At 42.8% G+C, this 14244-nt stretch overlaps 1 protein-coding gene across 1 annotated transcript in view; it reads left to right on the top strand.

Annotated features, from left to right (window-relative positions):
* LOC125465451 (nuclear receptor subfamily 5 group A member 2-like) overlaps nucleotides 1–14244 on the top strand; it is a 97395-nt gene that overhangs the window by 56552 nt on the left and 26599 nt on the right. Inside the window, exon 5 of the mRNA XM_048558996.1 lies at nucleotides 11266–11385. Within this exon, the coding sequence (XP_048414953.1) occupies nucleotides 11266–11385 (120 nt within the window). The remainder of the gene's footprint in view (nucleotides 1–11265; nucleotides 11386–14244) is intronic.

Genomic DNA, 14244 nt, shown 5'->3' with positions numbered 1-14244 from the left:
TTTCTTACCCCTGCCACAAAAGTGCAGAAGCTTTTCACCATTCTTTCAGCTGGTTATTTCCCATTCCTGATGCACTTCTACTTCTGTAGATACCATATTCCAATTATAGCAAAGGTGAGTTGTTGCACCATATTAGAGAGATTTCCAGAGTGAGGTATTATGTTAAAACAATCACTTGCAGAAGAGCTGCTGCAGCTAATGGACCAGAAACTATGAAACACAATACTGCTGTCAATACTTTGTATTGAGAATAAACAAATCCTTGTTTACACACACAAAGATTTTCTTAAAGTGACGGCTTTTAATGTCAAATCTCCTGAACTAAGGCAAAATTCATTTTTTTAAATGAAGCTATTAAAATCATCAGAGTTCAGCTCCTATGACCTCAGAAAACCTCACAGCTCAAATACAAGGAATGCCAAAGAGAGAAAACTTCAGACCAGGCCAGCCCAACCTTCCTCAAGACCACATCCAAAACCAATACCTCCCTCATCCACTCAGGGAACAGAGTTGTCTGGCAAGGGCAAGACTAAGCCCCACCCTTAAATCCGAATCCCTAAACTGGTTCCCACTTTTACAATAGCTCCTGTTGTTGTGATTACTCAATGTTTGTCAGTAATACTATCTATGAATTGGACTCAGTTGGTAGCTCCTGTATTCAGTGGACTTCATGTTGACAGGCACAGGATGTGTAGGTTGTGAGGATGCTGAGGGAGAATATCTGGAATAAATTCAGAGGTTTGTGCTTCCCCACCTACTGAGGGCTGTTGACTCCTCCAAGTGTGTGTAATCTTGCTTTGATAGGTTTGGCACTGATGTGAGTCTGATTGACAGGCTTAGCTTCAAATTAGATAGAAAGCAGTCCAGTTGTGGGGGTGGGAATCCCAGTGCCTAAGGGTGGGGCTTAATCTTGCCCTTGGCAGACAACTCTGTTCCCTGAGTGGATGAGGGAGGTGTTGATTTTGGATGTGGTCTTGAGGAAGGTTGGGCTGGTCTGAAGTTTTCTCCCTTTGGCATTGGTTGTATTTGAGCTGTGAGGTTTTCTGAGGTCAGGGAAATGGCTCTCAATTGACCAACCTGCCTCAGTTGACCACTGGGTCTGCTCGTCCTTTGTCCAACCTTCATCAAAGCCTGGAAGTGGGTGAGCTGGGAGTTGGAATCTCAGACTTCTGTTTGTTGAACAGTCTACCTGAGACCAAATGACCACTTCTGGGAATTAAGATTCAGCCTTGTGCATTTATAACTGAAATCAAATGAACATAAGATATGAGAGTTAGTAGGAGCTGCAGATGCTGGAGAATCTGAGATAACAAGGTGTAGAGCTGGATGAACACAGCAGGCCAAGTAGCATCAAAGGAGCAGAATTAGGCCATTCAGTCCATTGGAGTCTACTTCACCATTCGATCACAGCTAATACGTTTCTCAATCCCAATTTCCTGCCCTGTCTCCATAACTTTTGATCTCCTTATTCATCAAGAACCTATCTAAAAATGTCTTAAGTACACTCAATGACTTGGCCTCCAGAGCCTTCTACTCCACAGATTCATCATGCTCTGGATAAAGAAATTCCTCCACGTCCTTCTACAGAACCATCCCCAGACAAAGATGAACCAGGGTAACTGTTCCAGGTCCTGCACATTGCAGGTGCTGTGCTGGGACCAAAGGCAGTTTGGAGGATCTGGAACCTGGGCTGGCGGTGCCTTTTGAATAGGCTAAAGTGGGAGAGTTTGTTGAATGGAAATCCAGGAAGGTGGATTTCAGAGTGTAGGTTACACAGACCTGATTGTGTTTTTTTTAAATTATTGAACCTTATTTTAATTATACAGAAGCAAAAGGGGACAGCAAAGTTAAAGATGTGAGTCTGATTGACAGGCTTAGCTTCAAATTAGATAGAAAGCAGTCCAGTTGTGGGGGTGGGAATCCCAGTGCCTAAGGGTGGGGCTTAATCTTGCCCTTGGCAGGATTTCTTAGTTCATGGAATGGAAATAAAAGCTGGAGAACAACAGGGAATGGGCCCACACAGTGTGATTTTACCTGGGAAGGGAGGACGCATGCTGTGATTTCCCTGGGGGAGGCAGGTTGGGGAGGAGTGAGATCATAGAATCCCTGCAGTTTGGAAACAGGCCATTTAGCCCATTGAGTCCACACCGACCCTCTGAAGAGCTTCCCAATTATCCTACCCTGTAACACTGCATTTCCCATGACTAATCCACCTAGCCTGCACATCTCTGGACTGTGGTATGAAACTGGAGCACCTGAAAGAAACCTACACAGACTTAGGGAGTGTGTACAAACTGCACACAAATAGCCACCCCGGGGTGGAATTGAACCCAGGTTGCTGGCGCTGTGAAACAGCAGCCTTTCCTCGATAGTGTGGGGTGCAGCACAGTTATTTAACCCCATCCCCACATTGTCCTCAGGTTCAGCTCTGACCACAGAGTTTCACTGCACTTAAATTCCAGTGACTTTAATGGAGAAGAATATTGGAGTGGAGGAAATCAGTTCCTATTCTCTCATACAGTTTGCATGACTGGTATTAGATTAGATTACCTACAGTGTGGAAACACGTTCTTCTGCCCAGCAAGTCCAACCGTTCCTTGGAGCATCCCACCCAGACCCATCCCCCTATAACCCACACACCCCTGAACACTGCAGGCAATTTAGCATGGCCGATCCACCTAGCCTGCACATCTTTGGACTGTGGGGGGAAACCGGAGCACCCGGAGGAAACCCACGCAGACACAGGGAGAATGCGCAAACTCCGCACAGATAATTACCCAAGACTGGAATCAAACCCAGGTCCCTGGTGCTGTGAGTCTGCAGTGCTAACCACTGAGCCACCATGCTGCCCGTGGTATAGTTCAGTTTAACCCCCTATGTTTCTAAAGATTGATTAGCTTAATGCTGAAATAGAACAAAGAACTGTGAACAAAGAACAAAGAAATTTGAAACGAAAGCAGAAATAGCTAGAGAAACTCAATCGGTCTGGCAGCTCTGAAGAAGGGTCACTGGAAACATTACCTCTGCTTTCTGTCCACAGATGCTGCCAGACCTGCTGAGTTTTTCCAACAATTTCTGCTTTTGTTTGATTTTAATGCTGATCTTTTTTCCCTTCATTTATTAGCTATCAGAGATTGTTCTGAACCATATATGCATTAAATGTAACATTAAAAATGCAACAAGATAACATGTCGAAAAACTGCAAAAGGAGGAGTAAACTTGCAGCAAAGTTGGACCCCAGATATTCCAAGATAATTATTGGAGCTGTGCAGATTGAAGCTGTGCACCTGATCCTTACAGAATCCCCTACATTGTTGGCTACATATGGTGGAGGGAGTGAATGTTTGTGGATGTGGTGTCTATCAAGTGGGCTGCTTTGTCTTGGATGATGTCAACATTCTTGAGTGTCATTGGAGCTCCATTCATCCAGACAAGTGGGAAGTATTCCATTACACTCCTGACTTGTACCTTATAGATGGTGGATGGGCTCTGGGGAGGTAAGTTACTTGCTGCAGAGTTTCTGGCCTCTGACCTGCACTGCAGCATCTGTATTTATGATTAGAGCATACCTAGTCCACTTCAGCTTCTGGTCAATGGTAATCCCCAGGATGTTTTTAATGGCATTTTGGTGATGGAATACTCCCCACTTGCCTGGATAGGTGCAGATCCAACAAGATTCGAGGAGCATGACACCATCCAGGACAAAGCAGCCCAATTGATTAGCACTACACCCCTGTTTTGGAAATGGGTAGCTAACACTCTTTTCATTTAGATATTTTCAGTATCACGTGCCATAGTTTGAGTGGGAATTCCTGGCTTTCAGCATCTAACATTGTGTGTATCTAAACTTAAATATCGTGCCAGAGGCACGTTGACTTTCAAGTCCAGTAGTGGTGAGCACTTCTACCTCTGTGACCACATGATTCCCTAAGAAATGCGCTCAACAACGCTGCTGCATAATTAATGAGGTGAAAAGTGGTAGATCCTGTGAGAAAATTTGATGTGTGCCGTAGATGCCTTGAAGCTCACTCATTACCAGATTTTAACTGCAAAAGGAAAACAAATCATCACAGTATTCATCAACATTCAATTTTGAGCTTTTCTGTGCAAGCTTTGTAAATGTTGGATTAAAATTATGTTCTACAGCTTCTGTGCAATAATAGTGTGAGGAAAAAGTGTCATGAATGATCTTGTTAGTTTGTATGCTGTCCTTCCTAATGTCGTTCAACATTTTCATTTGTGTTCTATCTTCTGTGGTCAAAAAGTAAGCATGTGATCTAAGGTGGATACAATTAATCTTGCCCTGTATATATTTTCTAATTTAACTGAATTTATTCCACATCAAACTCCCACTGTTCAGCCTGGACCTATAATTGTACGTGAGGATATGCTTCTAACCCAAACAGACATATTCCCTTTACTGAATCTTCCACAGCAGAACTATCAAAAACTTTTGAATGTCAGTGAGTCTTCATTCACCATTCCCCGTATTACACAAATATCCACCTCCTTGGAGCAATGTCTGGCTGCAAGCAACTATTCAGTAAAAGCCAAAGCTAGACTGTGCGAATCCCAATGAAACCTGCATCTGACCACATTCTTCATGCGCCTTAAAATTCAGGGGTCAGTGGGGTGTGTCGGCTGGTGAGGCTCACTCTCTCATCAGAAGTCAGAGACCAGTGAAGACATTTTCTTTGGCTTTGCAAAGTTACAGTTAACCTAATCCAGAACAAATATACTTTTCTTAAATAATATGAAATTAAAAATCACAATTAGCTGGTAACATTCAATGAATCAGATGGCGTCCCAAAATGTTCTGCTTTTAATTCTGGACCTTGTAATTTCTGATGGAGATGTCAATCTGTATTTTTAACTTTTGTGAAGACTTGCGTGTCATAGATATGTATTGGGAATTTCAGTTCATATTGGAGTCAGTGAGAAAGGAACTCATAGAAATGTAGCTTGCACAAAGATTTTGTGTGGATGAGGTAGGCTGATATTTGTGTTGAGGATAGAGGTGAATGTTTCTTCAGTCATTTAACTTGGATGTTGCAATTAGAGCTAGCTAGAGACTTGCCATTGTAAACAACCACTTGTTCAAGTGCTTACCAACACCGTGAACAACCTCCCAGAGTAAAACCTACACCAACAACAATCACTGAACTATTCAATGAAAGGAAAGAAAGGGGCTAAATTGGAGGGAGCCTTGGAAGAAAGATGTAATATGTGATTCACCTGCATCTATTGCTTGCAGTGTAGGCCGCCACTAACTTTGTGTTGCCTATTCAATAGATGGTTGTGCATGAAGGTAGTATTAACTACTGGCTTCACACATCAACAGGGGGCCCAAAACCAGAACCAAGCATTTCTTAAAGGGGTGGCAGTGGTGCATTGTGAGTGAAACAGAGGGTTGTTACTGTGGGGGAGGGGAACAGTAAAGATTGGCAAATTGAGAGAGCAGGCACCAAGATTTCCAGCCAGTGCGCTGGTGGCTGAGATAAAAAAAGCAGGAATGATATCCTACATTAACAGGAAGCCCTCCAGACACAAGTTGAAAAAGTGTTGGGAATAGAAAGCCATGAGAGCTCAAGACTCCTGCTCCTCGATTCAATGTCACAAGAGTTTAATAACCTCACACCAATGGTCAAGGTCAGTAAATTAATCCTTAAATATCATATCCTAACAACTGGATCTCAAATATTTCTCAATCAATGATACCCCAATTGCTCACCTACCAACAATCTCTAGCAATCAGGACATGTATCTAGCACAACCCTGGTTTTACCCACCCTGTCCCAGGCCCTGGGTGTGCCTGCATAGCTGAACCCCTACAGAAGTGGCTGTGCTGCCAATTATCAGGAAGGCCATTGCTAGGCCTGTAGTCAACAGTGAGGCTGAAACCATTGAGGATTACGTGGTATCATATCTATTTGTACTCTCACATATTACTTCTCCTTCTCCTTTATTATCCACTCTCTTCTGATTGCAAATGTACAAGGACCATCCTCCTTAAATTCACTCCTCCCTTCACCACAGCATTATCATTTTACCATTTTTCCTTTTCGATAGATACATAGGGCTACAACCAACCATAGTGCAGGATCACCAAGAAGAAATAATGATAGAGACACACTCACGATTGTGCAGTCACAACCGACAGCTGAGATTGACACTGCTTGAACTGGAGAGGATAGCATCAAGAAGGACTCTACACATGTTGAGATGCTGCACATCAGTGAGCCTAAGGCCAGGATAACGGAATTGCATTAAAATGAATTGAATTAGCTTTATTGTCACACTTACACAAATGAGTACAGTGAAAAGTTTATGACACCACTTATAGCACCATCTTAGGCACAAAGGTACCTAGGTATTGCTTCTTCAGTTAAAAGATTGGTTACAGTGCACTTACTGCAATGGGCAGGGATAGTGACAATGCCTGCTTACTGGAGGGCCAGTTGCATACAGATTCTGCAGAGGACCTCCATGGACCAGGTTACAAAGCAAGGCTAATGAAACAGGTACTTGGCACAGTGCCAGATCTGCCAGAAGCCAAGAATGTATTGTCAGGAAACATTGAGTAGTAGGCAAAACATATTACAGAGAGCTTGAAGCCAAAACCTCAGAGTGGAAGTGATGGCCAACTCCATTGGCAAATATGTGGAGGCATCCATATTGTTGTGCCTGATAGCCAATGTCTTGGCCTTCATGGCAGAATAAACACCTTCCACAGACGTCTGAGTGTTGCAGTTTAACTCAGACTGAGGTCATACAGTTACAACATGTGGCCATACAGGCTCAGACTGCTGCCATCATGGCTGCACATACCAGTGCTCAAAGGGGCTTGCAAGATGTTTTAGCTGTCCTGCAATCTGTCCACCATCAGACTACTCGCAGAGCTGGAGCACCATTCAGGCAATGGCTAGTGGCTCCCTGCAATATCAATTTCTCTCAGGATGCCACTCCTAAAACCTACCATTGTTCTGACATTGCCTGTCTGTCAGCCTGTCCTGATTAATTTTTACCTATGCCACGATAGTGTGGTTGGAAGCCAAGCCTACTCAGCACACAGCTGCTAGGGGTTGTCCCCAAAAGTCACCAGCATTGAATTCCACTGAAAGTTGCCAGCCTTTCACTAGCAGAGATTGGGGTAGCACACCAGAGGAGGCTGATGACAAATAAAGGCACCAGGAAGAAGTGAGTGCACAAGGTGGATTTAATTCATGTTTGTATGGGATATGGCATGGTTTAATTTAAAAATTTGGCTCATTTTGTAGTGGCTTTTATGCTTATATTGAGGCCAACACAGTGATGCGATGGCCATGAGAGAGGGAATGTAAAGAGTTGGTACATGGTAAATTTAAATTATGGTAACACTCAAAATCGTTCTTAATTTATGGCTTTGGCAAAAAAAGAGGTTGCCACCTCCTTCCCTCTTGATCCTTCTCCTCCCTCCCCTAGCAGCTTGTCCTGCTTGGTCTGGCTCTGCTTAATCTCCCAGCCGTGCTGTAGTCCAAAGAGTGGTCTACCAGCACACCCTGGCAAAAAAATGGTTTACACAGAAAATATAGAAAAACAGTGTGTATATAGAAATATGGATTAAGCATATTCAGTAGCTATAAAATGAACAGTGAAGAGTAAAATTGCCATTGCCAGACGACCATAAGGCTTGTTCTCTCTTTAGAGAGGGAGACATGATTGCAGGTGGTTAGACCTGAGGGGCACCAGGCCTCAGGTGAGAGGTGAGGTTGAGAAGGAGAATCCTTTATGGAAACCTCAGCTGGTGCAGGAGCTGAGCCCACACTGATGAAATCAGTCTGCATCACAAACCAGCCATCCAACCAACTGAGCTAAACAATTAACCACGAGGAAAAGCAGGAATATTAAAGGAGTTTGTGAAAGGGCTGATAATTGAAGGCAAGGCCTGAAGAAGGACAGAGGGGAGGCCAGAGGCAAAGAGAAGGCTTTCTACAGCGACAGGGAGTGTGTTCTCTACCTGTAGAGGGTCACAATCAGACTAAAAAACAAATCAAACTAAAAATCAATATCCACTATTTTTCTCTTTATCAGCTTGCAAAGGAAGGCCTCACAGAAAATAAGCAGTACAACGGCTGTGGTATAAGATCCGTTTGCATGTGTTACCGCACAACGCAAACACAGCCAATTGAATGAAACAGGAACTGAAAAATCCTCTTGTGCATGCAGGCAGTTAAGGTTTTTGCACTGAAGGGAAGCATTGCAGAGCAAAGCTGAATAAGCTCCACTGGCCCTCAATGGAATATTTGATTCTTTTCTCTTTAAACCATTAAGAGTTTGTGTTTTTCCAATAATACCAAGTTAATTTGTTTCCTTTGCACTAGTGACCTCCTGTTCAGTTTTCTCTTTAGAGCATTAAAATAGAGTAATGAAGGATTGCAGAGGGTTGAACTGATATGGCTCAGACCAACATTTGCAAATGTCTGATATTCATCTATCACTGAATTGGAGAGGGGTTTAAATATCCTGACTGACTCCTGAAACTTCAACATTTCACTTACATTCCTGCCTCCCAGAAGGTATTGTCATCCCTAAGGCCAGCAGGGAATGTTAGCCTCTGTGCTCCTTGCTACTTTGACAGCCATGACTGAGCTTCAGGAAGCCTGGTGACTACTTTGCCAGGTTGTCTCAGATAATTTTGGTGGGTGCCTTCTGGTTGAATGAGGCATAGAGGCTTCCAGCCCGATGGGGATTTCGTGCATAGGTTGCAGGTATAACCTCTTGGGCCTGACATGATGCTAGTGTTTGGGTCCTTGGCAGATGGAGGGATGGTGTAGTAGTGTACCTCTGGAGTGTGCTGTGATGACAGTACTTGGATCTGCCTGTCACTCCTCCTCTCTGTATCAATGCACAATGGCCCTCCTTCACACCTTGAGTGAATGAAGCACTAAGAAGGAGGTCAAGGTCCCCCCTCCCTCTCTTGCCTAGCTAATGAATGAATGCATCCTTGTGTTAAGTAAAGAGTCTCACACTCATCTAGCAGATTGTGATTGTTCTGCTGTACCTGGCTCTCCACAGCAGCAGCCACCCAGACAATGGAGGCAGCCATATGGTCATCAGACAGAACTTGGGCGGAGGCCTCTGCTCTGCTTTTAACTCCAAATGTACCTGCTCTGGTACCTCATAGAATCACTGCAGTGTGGAAATAGGCCGTTTAGCCCAACATGTCCACACCACCCAGACCCAAACCCCCACCCTATCCCTGTAATCCTGCATTTCCCATGGTTAATCCACCTAGCTTGCACATCACTGAACACTATGGTCAATTTGGCATGGCCATTCTACTGACTTGCACATCTTTGAACTGTGAGAGGAATCTGAAACACTGGGAGGAAACCCAGCAGACACAGGGAGAATGTGCAAACTCTACACAGACAGTTGCCTGAGGGTGGAATTAAATCTGGATCCCTGACACTGTGAGGCAGCAGTGCTAACCACTGAGCCACCAAACTGCTACCCACTGCCAGACATTACCTATATCCATTTGCATCACCATCAGTTCCGTAATAGCTGAGTCTAGAGGCTCATTATCTGTGCTGGGGCTGTTTCCGATGAGTGTCAGAGACCATAGCCATTTTTCTTGCTACAACAGCAGATCTGTCACTGTTGTGCTCACCAGAACGTGACCCTGAGCCTCCCATATACATTACTGACTAACTTGAACGTCTACGTTGGTGGGAGGATGGGGCGTCTTAATTGTGCAACCTTTGAGACATTCATGTGTCACCCAAGAGTATGAATTGTTTTCCTCTGTCCTGGCTTGGGAAGGGGATGCAGAGGATGTACAGAAAAACACAAACAGCGTTGAGAGCAACCATCTTGACCCAAGATTTTTTGAAGAGGTTGATGTTTAAAGAGCTGAGAACAGCAAATTGGAGGCTTGCTGGCCAGATGGTGCTGGATGTTCAATCTCCCCTTCACCACGGTCACAAGCCCCTCGCTGTCCTGCCAACTCAATGGTCTGCTTCTCAAAGGCAAGGAGTCTAATGTCAGAACTCCACAAACCCCACCCCCACCTGGCTTGTACATATTCATGTTTGTTTCGTATGTTCTTGCAGAAGGTGAGAAACATTATGATACATCAACATGAGTATACGACCACTTTGCCTGTATTTTGAGATGCAAATAGAAATTTCAGCCCCTAAGCTGTGATTGTCCATGTACATTACCAGTAAATTGTATATGGTTTCTCATGAAGGAAATTACAAGTTAAGGGTTCTGAATGAAATATGGTACAATGTTGTCAAAGAAGATAGTTGGCGAAAATCAATATATTACTGTATTATGTGTGCTTGAGCTTTCCGTAATGTGATCACCCCAAGCAATCTCTTGTGGTTGTGTCCTTGTTTCATGTAGGCCTTTGCTATAAAGCTATCAGAACGTGCACATTTGTTTTCACTGAGATGAAAGATCAGTGAGATGATGGTGTGTGAGCTGCTGCGTGTTGTTTTAAGTGTGAACCCAGGCAGAGTGTTCATACATTAGCAACTGCATTGCAGTGAAGACACAAGGCATCAGATTGAGGCGGTTGGCACGCAGTCTTGAGTGACTGTGTTGTGCAGTGGCATTCTTACAGCGTTAACTGACACTAATGAAGGCATGAAACATTATATAGGCATTGGTGCATATCCTGGCAGAGGTCAGAAAATCGTTCATCCTCTTGTAGCACAAGAGCTACCTTCTCATTAGTGACTCAAGGATACTGACATTCCCAGACACTTCTCTCGGGCTACTTTCATCAGTCGAGATGGCCTCTTGTTAGAGGGAAAAAAAGTTTCCCTTTTCTCCTGGACAATCTTAAGGGGAATCTCTATACAGTCATCGTTAAAGCACAGTGCAAATTTTTGCTGGTTTCTGACATTTCCAGGGGCGTGTGGGATGGCGGGAAAAGATTGGAAACCTAGAAAAATTGCACAAAGAGTGAATCGGTGGCCTTTTACAAGTGGTGCCTGCAGGTTGGAGCCCTAAAGGTGGTGGAGGGCAGAATGTCTTGCCCTCCCACCCATAAAACTTGGACATTTTATCTATTGCTGCATATGTAATGAGCTTTAGAAGAACATAATTGTGCAAAACAAATTGACAGACGCTGAAATATCACCTGTTTGTAGGCCTGTCTCTACATCTGGTCTCAAACAAACATGATTCCACCCTGAGAGCTGACGACTCTTAAAAGACTGTTTGTGTATCAGCTGAAATTCTAACCTGACAATGCAATGTGTTGAATTGTAGGTGGATGATCAAATGAAACTACTGCAAAACTGCTGGAGTGAGTTGTTGGTACTGGACCATATCTGTAGACAAGTACACCATGGGAAGGAAAACAGTCTTCTTCTGGTGACAGGCCAAGAGGTAATGAATTTTACAATGGTTCCATAGTAGAATAGTGTCGGACTCATTATTCAATAAAAATACAATGTTTGAGGGAGCATACACAGTAAATTTCAGTATTAATAAAGGATTACATCTACTAAACCTTTGGTGCTTTATAGCAAGGAATAATTTTCATTTACATATCTCCTTCCTGGACGACAGGATCATAAGATCATAAGAATTAAGAACAGGAGTAGTTCATTTGGCTCCTTGAGCCTGGTTCCCCCCCCCCCACCTCCCTCTTGTAAGGTCCTTTATGGCCTGTGAAAAGTTTCTGGAGTGCAGCCAAAATTGTATTGTTCGCAAACTAAGCCAGTTGTTGGTTTTAATTACAAAACCCAACCTAAGGTGTTTTCTACCCTTCTTCCATATCTACCCAAAGCTTTTCTGACACACTTTCTTTGGCCAAGCAGCTGTTTGGGCATCAACAGAGGTGCAGTGCAGGCACATGCAGTCCAAAGGACTTGCTTCTTCCTTGAGTTAACTTGGTGGAGATTGCACAAGTCCATTCTCAAGGAATTTCTTAAGGAAGTTCTATTTTCGGTAAATTCAGCCACTCATTTAATAATAACTATTTTAAAACCATCAGGTGTATTCTTTTTTGGTGAGCTTGATATTTTGGGGGTGGAGCAGAGTTGTCCAGCTTGTCAGCTCCATACAATTGAGGAAAGAATTGGGAGCAGGTTCTTTACGTTGTTTTGCTATCCCCAGTCTAGGCTGAAAAAAATCTAGGTGTGGATTCTTGTTGATTGAGAACCAGTGACTATCTGACTGCAGACAACTTATGAAAACTAGATCAGATTTGGCCAGCAGTCAAAGATTTGCATGTACTTTAAAAAGTTTTGACTATTCAGAACCCAAACAAACCATAGTCTCATACTTCTTTTATAAATAGACCATCATTATGTTTTAAATTAACTTGAAATGAAGTGTCACTGCACTTCTGTAATTTTTTGTTTTTTCACATTTATATTTATTACAGTTTATTTTGCTGTTTTAATATGAACACATATCATTGCATTTCAGACATGTTGACTCGCAAAAATGGTACAACGTCGACAAAATAAAACTCTTTTAGCAGACGCAAAATAGTCAAGTAATTCTTTGTAAATTCCTTATGTGTTGGACTGTCTTTGTTTCTGTATCAGAGAAAAACACTGATCGACAGATAGACTAAATGTGGCCACAAGTCATAGTCAAAAGCATTTGAGATAGCTTTTCAGCAAACCTCAGTGCACTGCAATAACTTTAAGTCCATAGTTTCCCACACAAAAGTTCGATTTGGTGTTCATGTTTATAGTAGTTAGTTTGGGAAACAGTCACCACTAGGTAGACAATATAAATTGCTGTTAATTTTAGTTGAAAATGATCAGCATTCTGTTTTAAGCATAAAAGTAACAAAGGCTAGAATTAACACATGAATCCATTTAATTGTATTCCTAAACCTGTGAGAGTTCTGCTACTTATGGTTTGTAAAGCTTATTAATTGTTTTAAAACTTCCAAAGCTTTAAAGTTAAAAATTCTCAAAATAAAATGGAGGTCTATAAGGAATAAAAACCAAAAGAACCGCGGATGCTGTAAATCAGGAACAAAAACAAAGTTGCTGGAAAAGCTCAGCAGGTCTGGCCGCATCAGTGGAGGAGAAAACAGAGTTAACGTTTTAGGTCTGGTGACCCTGCATCAGAACAGGGTCTGAAGCAGGGTCACCAGACCCGAAATGTTAACCCTGTTTTCTCTGGCACAGATACTGCCAGACCTGCTGAGCTTTTCCAGCAACTTATGAGTAATGTCCAGATGTCTGGCAATGCTAGTTTTCAGCAGATCAGTAAATGACAAACAAATGTTGACTCTACCCCACCACCATTACTTTTCTTTTGCATTTTCTTGCAAAATGCAACCCAAGATAAATGTCTCTTGCTTTATATGCACAATCCTTTCTTTGGCAGAATTAATGAAATGAGAAATATAAAATTCTTAACAAAAACTGAAAGAACTGTGGATGCTATAAATCAGGAACAAAAACAGAAGCTGTTGGAAAAGCTCAGCAGCTCTGGCTGTATCCGAAGAAAGAAATCAGTTAACATTTCAGGTCCAGTGACCCTTCCTTAGAACTGATGGTCGCTCGTAAAACCTTGGTTTATATGCAGAAAAATAGGGCGGGATATGGGGTAGGGAGTAAACTATAGGCTAGAGCCTGAAGAGAGAGATCATTTGGATAGACAAAGGAATTGATAACAATCTGGCTAGGAGGGTGAATAGTCGTTAGTGGGGACTGTTAGTGACTCATAATAGGTAGTGTGTCATGGCAGGCTATTGATAACAAGGCCTGGTGTGTGGCATAGGAGGCTGAGACATGGGAGAGTTTAGGCCCTAAAATTGAACTGAAAATTAATTTTAGGGCCTAAACTCTTCCATATCTTAGCCCCCTACCCCACACTCTAAGCCTTGCTATCAATAGCCTGACATTACACACTACCTATTATGAGTCACTAACAGTCCTCATTAACAACTATTCACCCTCCGAGCCAGATTGTTATCAATTCCTTTGTCTATCCAAGTGATCTTCTCTCTCTTCAGGCTCTATCTGAACATTTATTCCCTCCCCCATATCCCACTACTTTCTGCATATAAGCCGATGTTTTATGAGGTACCATCGGTTCTGAGGAAGGGTCATTGGACCTGAAATGTTAACTCATATAAAATTCTTAGTTAATATTTATTAGAGATAATTCTAACTTTGCACAATAACAGACCAGGCCCACAGTGAATAGTTTTTCAGCTGTCCACAGATGTAATATTTAGAGCAGGAGGGCGCAGGAAATCTGTAAGGCAGACTT

Source organism: Stegostoma tigrinum, chromosome 29, assembly GCF_030684315.1.
Source record: "Stegostoma tigrinum isolate sSteTig4 chromosome 29, sSteTig4.hap1, whole genome shotgun sequence".
In the NCBI taxonomy this organism is placed as follows: domain Eukaryota; kingdom Metazoa; phylum Chordata; class Chondrichthyes; order Orectolobiformes; family Stegostomatidae; genus Stegostoma; species Stegostoma tigrinum.
The sequence above is the reverse complement of the archived record's forward strand: the minus strand, read 5'-3'. Positions and strand labels throughout refer to the sequence as shown.